Source organism: Amblyraja radiata, chromosome 1 (genome assembly GCF_010909765.2).
Source record: "Amblyraja radiata isolate CabotCenter1 chromosome 1, sAmbRad1.1.pri, whole genome shotgun sequence".
Taxonomy (NCBI): domain Eukaryota; kingdom Metazoa; phylum Chordata; class Chondrichthyes; order Rajiformes; family Rajidae; genus Amblyraja; species Amblyraja radiata.
In genome coordinates, this window is record NC_045956.1 from 122,830,003 (window position 1) to 122,836,004 (window position 6,002).

The 6,002-nt window shown below is 42.1% G+C and overlaps 1 protein-coding gene across 2 annotated transcripts in view; it reads left to right on the top strand.

Annotated features, from left to right (window-relative positions):
- Positions 1–2,979: 2,979 nt before the first annotated feature.
- LOC116978833 (cAMP-specific 3',5'-cyclic phosphodiesterase 4D-like) overlaps positions 2,980–6,002 on the top strand; it is a 724,969-nt gene continuing 721,946 nt past the window's right edge. Inside the window, exon 1 of one of the 2 annotated variants that reach the window (XM_033030092.1) lies at positions 2,980–3,890. In XM_033030092.1, coding sequence (XP_032885983.1) covers positions 3,622–3,890 — 269 coding nt within the window. In that variant the 5' untranslated portion in view covers positions 2,980–3,621. The remainder of the gene's footprint in view (positions 3,891–6,002) is intronic. The other variant, XM_033030093.1, reaches the window with a different exon arrangement.

Below are 6,002 nucleotides of genomic sequence, written 5' to 3' on the forward strand. Positions count from 1 at the left end.
CATGATATCGATTTGTTGCCACCCATGTGGTTGATGTATGCTACCACAGTGGTATTGTCTATTTGTAATCTAACATGCTGGTGGTGTGATCCAGTACAATATGACTTAAGGCCATGAAATGCACCCAACATTTCCAAGTAATTTATACCCAGTGTGAGTAAGAAGGATGCCTCCTGCGCTGTCCATCTACCTCCACAGCTGGTGATGGTATTGGTGGCTCCCCACCCAAGTGCACTGGCATCAGTTTGTAGTACCATGGAAGGGTTACTGACAATGATTGGGTTGGAACAAAGCCAGATGTTATCTATCCACCATTTTAGTTCCGTTTTGGCTTGGATTGGTAGTCTCATAGGTCTGTCAAAGTGACCTGCATTAATTTTTAGAGCTTGAATTTTGGCTCTCTGTAAGTTTTGGTAATGTAGGGGTCCAAATTGTATGGCTGGGAAAGCAGCCACCATTTTACCAATTACTTTAGCTACCAATCTGATGGATGGGTTTCTGATGTAAATGAGGTTGCTGCAAACCTCTATTATTTCTCTGGCCTTTTCCTTAGGTAGTGTCACCGTCATATGAACTGAATCAATGGTGAATCCCAAGTAGTCCATAGTGGTGAACGGTGTTTGTTTAGATTTAACTGGATGGATGATAAAGTTTTTGTGGCTGTTACAGTTAGTAGTTATGCCCACAATGAGTATGTCATCTAAATATGCCATAATCATGTGTTTGTGTTTCCGTAGAAACGCTAGGGCTGGTTTCAAGATTTTTGTGAACAGCCTGGGGGCTGATGTTAGCCCATTTGGCAGTGCTTTATATTGTCAGTGTTGTCCCATCCAGTTGAATTTTAAGTAACATCTGTGGTCACCTCGTATGGGTACTGAATAGTAAGCATCTTTTAAATCGATGCTAGCCATGAAGTACCCTTTGGAAATTAGTTGTTTAGCAGTAACAAAGGTTTCCATTTTAAAGTGAATATATTGTACAAATGTATTCAATTTTGTCAGATCTATGATGATGCGACAACCACCATCTTTTTTGGTTTTGGTAAATATATTGGACACGAATTCTAATGGTTCGTGTCGCGTTTGCTCAATTACACCTTTTATGTAAAGCCGCTCCAGTTCAGCTTGTGCTTCTGTTTTTTCCTTATCAGAGAGCACAAACTCTCGGTTTGGTTTATGTTGAACTGGAGGGCTGTTTTCGTGTATAAACTCTATGGTATATCCCTGGATACTGCTTAAGACGTAAGTATCGTTTGTTAGCATGCTCCATGCATTCAAAAACCAGTATAGTCTTCCCCCAACCTCCATGCTTCCCATATAATGTGGGGAACCAGACCCACCTACCTCCATTGTTACCAGTGGCAGGACTACTTCTTCCTGAAGTTCTTCCGTTGCTATTGTGCTGGTGCTTGGTTTTTCGGGTTGGTTGCTGGTGTTGTTGGGGTTCCCTGCATTTTCCAGGATGGCTGGCCTGGGCCATGGCCTAAACAAGACTCATGTTTGAAGTGCCGTGCCCTCGAACTTTCACCAGTTCCGCTGGTGGGTGCGTAGGGGTGCTGTCGTAGGCTGTGGTGGGTTTTTGCAGGGTGGGTTGTTCCTTTTATTAACCCCAAAGTTTTTGCTTCTTCGTCTAGCTCCTTTACCTGCTTCGATAAGTTGCCTCCGAACAGGAGAATGGATGGTTTGGTGGCTCCAGGTTTACACAGTCCCGCGAATTTAGGATTAAGTGTCGGCTGTATGGCACTTTTTCTGATGCTGTTTAATTCGTGTTGGGTGTTGCAGAACAGTGCCAGCGCATCCTGTTGATCTTGGGACATAACCCTGTCATCCACAGTGCGGGCAAATGCCGTTATTCCTGCAGTCAGCAATTTTAGGACTTTTTGAAGTTTCACGTCCATACTTCTGACCCCTGGTCCGATGTGTTTCCAGATGCAGCTGTTGATGATTGGGATGTTTAGGGAAATGCAGTTGCCTGGTGCCATATGTCTTCCTGTCGTATCCACTACAGCCTGTTCTTGTAACTGGTTCAGTGACATATAGTCAATACTGGCAGCAAGCTTTGGCTCCAGATTTGCCCCAGTTTGTTCTGGCTGTATGAAATTTGCCACCATAACCAGCAAGTTTTCTTTTTCTTGCACCCCATGCACACTTGTATGTTCTTCCGCGGACCCCTCTTCCAGGTCAGCCCAGAACTGACCCGAAGTGCTCCCCTCCGATAAGGTGGAGACACTATGCAGCCCTTGGAAAGGTACTGCTGTGGGTTTGATATAGGGCCCACAGTGGCCTGACTCCAAATCCCGGAGCCGGTCACGCTGGAGCAGATGCTCCAATCACCATTCCATACGGGTCCAGCGCTCTCGGTCGCTGGCCTCCCGCGGTGTATCAGAGTCGGACTCCTCCGAGTCCACGACTCTGTTTGTTTTGTGTTTTGCCCGGCCGCGTTGATTTGGCCGGCGCGGCGGCTACACAGGGCACAGCTGATCTCACTGCGGGTGATGTTGTGCCGACGGCTGCTTTTGCTGGCTGTCCGCTGCTCCGCGGTCCTCCCTGACCAGCTTCGTCGCAGCCCTCGTTGTCTTTTTCCCTTTCTCCATTCTCCGTCTGTAGTGGGCAATAAGGCAAAAAGACCGCAGAGTAAAAACCTTACCTACAATAGCGGCTTTTTAAATTGCCACCGCGGGGGAACGTCCTTCCACCGCGTCTGACGTTTCGCAATGCGTGTAGTGCAATGACATGCATGCGTCCTAGCGGGCTTCTTCACATAGTCACTCACGTGACTCCGAAGTAAAATTGAGTATAAAGTTTCGAAGAGGATAATGCAATAAGTAATTTGAAAAATTCTGTTAAGCGATGTTAAAAATGTATTTATCATTATGAGGGATATTATTGAATAAGGTAACCCGATAATATAGTCATACTGCTTACAAAAATATAAAAAGCCTGCACAGTTTAATTGGAGTGTCATTCTGAACAAAGGACTCTAAGTGACAGGAGCTTTTCTGGTGTTATCTGTTGAAACAAGTTCTATTGGATAAAAGCCCAGTTTTACCACAACAGGAAAACGTTTTCTTTCTGGTTGTCAAGGCACTCACTTCCTGAAAATGTAAATGAAAGAGAGAAGGTTCCAGCGGCTGAGGAGAGTACCCCAAAGGAGATAAAATTCATGAATGCTGCAGCACTTTATTTAAATGTTTGGTTTCTTGCACCAAGCACCCTGCCAATGCAAACCTGCAAGTAAGCCGTGAGACCTGACGTACTGGTTATAGCCTATTTGTTTGACTACTAGATTATGCTGACAGTGGCGGGGGTGTGTTCACCCTCGTGTTTCTCTCTTTCAGCTGCTTGCTTTGCCGGAATAGGTTCCTGTGGAACTGATCTGGCTCGTCTGTTACAGTCCGTTTGTACTCTTTACTCTCTCTCTTTTAGAATCATAACCATAATTCTTACTGAAGTGAAGACGTTTGAACAGATTGCCAGAAACCTTTTATGGTGGAAATTTAGCAAACATCTGTGTTGATAGCTATGTATTCTGGTTAGCTCGAGGAATTATAACCAAAGCATCTTTTATCATTCGACTTGTTGACTGTTGCAAAAGATCTGTTGTGAGATTTTTTGTAAAATAATGGCAGCACAAGCAACAAGTCAGGACGTCGTCACCTCGTCTGATCCAAGAAAAGAATTTCGTCCGCATCCTTTGTTAAATGATGCTTTTGTGAAGATCATGAGTGGAAACTTGCTGGGGCATGAAAAACCTAAAGCTGCACGTAAATCACCTTCCATTTCCCCCAGATTATCTCCCAACATTTCACCCAGAAATTCACCAAGATTTCTCCGAAGAATGATGTTAAATAATAGTAATCAAAAGCGTCGTTTTACAGTGGCTCATACCTGGTAAGAATGAATTCATTTCAACTGCAATATAGGCTGAATTTGCACATTCAGGTTTATATTTTGCTTTGTGGAATTGTGTTGTTTATGTAATTTTTGGTACTATATTGAAATTATTGCATGTTTTTTGAGACCAGTATCCTTTCCATGCAGCCTGCTCGAAGTATAATGCATTTTAAATCCACAAAAACAAATGTATCCAGTGTTACCCTATTGTTCCTCCAAAGTTCAAGGTGCAGCAGCAGTGATATAAATACTCCACCCACCTTTAATGAGCACAATGACCTTGCCAAGGTGTTTCATTCTTGCTTCTTAATGTAAGAATTTATGTTAGAAAAAATTGTGAAAAGAGAAACTATGTAAATTAGATTAAATGAGGCGTGCACCCATAGAAGCATTGCCGATATGTTCTGTAAGGTGACTTATCATCAACAGCAATCTTAGATTAGGGAGAATATATGTTGCATCAATTATCAATTCTGTCAAAATGATCAGATATGAAAACTTTTTTTAATTATTACCATTTACAAAAAAAGAAGTTGCAATGCTGCCGCTGACAACTCAGATTTGGACGTCAGCTTCAAACTTATAGTGAAGTCAGAATTTACTTATTGTCTTGGACTTCATTATATCACAATATTTAATCGGATAAAGATTTTGTCAAGGCAATTCATTTCAACAGTTACAAATTATTGTAATTGGATTCAAACAATTCTATGTGCCCAGCCTGGGATTATTCATTTTGCAGTGTAAGTGTGGTGTATAGATGGATAAGGAATCTGCATGATGAAGCAGTAAAACACACCATCACAACATTTCTCACACACCATCATTTTGATAGCCACAAATGCAGAAGAGTCAAATTCTACTGAAAACATTACCTCGCCGAGGATGGATAGAAGGGAAGAGATTGAACCTTTTTTTTCCATCACAGTGAGAATCTGGAGGAGTCACTGTGGTGGACGTTTATGTTAAAATGAATTTTGTGTGTTCTGTTGTTTTTTGTTAGTATGACTGTATGGCAAATCAAATTACTCGTATTTTGCAAAACATAGGGCTACTAAAGTATGATTATGATTATGATTATGAAATGTGCAAGTAAAGGAAAAGAAGAGTCCTATGATTCTTAGCCTACTTGTTAGCCCTCCCTACATCATCCCAACTGGTTGTCCAACATCCAAAAGGTATATTTCAGTCAAGATGCTTGCTTGCATAACAAGTGGTTTCCCCTAAAGATTACTACCTGCCTGACACCCATCTTGTTATGGGATTACACGCACTTGTCGATCTGTTATTTTTTCCATTTGGCAATGCTGTGAGATTATTGGTGTGTATTTTTCAAATGACATGTGCGAACAAACAGATGTAACATGCTAGAAATAACAAGAGAAAGAGAAAGAAAAGAAAACATTTAAGTAATGCCTTTTTACATCACCTGAATTTCCCCGGATGCAGCCTTGAGTTCACGATGGGCATAGTGCACATTTACCTTAGAGTCAGGAAATTGTGGATTCAAGCCCGATTCGGGAGGCTTCAGCACAAAATCAAAGCTGGCCTTCCAGTTTTGAACTAAGGGACTGTTGCCCCTTAGAGATGCTGGCTTTCATGGGAGATGTGAAGCTGTATCTCCCACTGGTCCTGTAGTTGGATGTAAAAGATCCCAGAGCACCATTTGAAGATGACTTATGCAGTTCTTCCCTGTTATTACCAAATATCAAAATCGTCAAACCAGATTATTTGGCCTTCATCTTAGAGGCATAGAATCATACAGCATGGAAACAGGCCCTTCAGCCCAACTCAACCATGCCGACCAAGATACCCCATCTAAGCGAGTGCCATTTGCCCGCATTTGGCCTATATCCCTCTAAACTTCCCTTATTCATATACCCATCCAAATGTCTTTTAAATGTTGTTATAGTACATGCCTCAACTACTTCCTCTGCTAGCTCATTCAATATACCCACCACCCTCTGTATGAAATAGTTGGCCCTCCAGTCCCTATATAATCTTTCCCTTCTCACATTAAACCTATGCTCTCTAGTTCTTGAAAATTTTACCCTGAGAAAAGTAATCTGTGAATTCATCCTGTGTATTCCCCTCATGATTTTAGACACC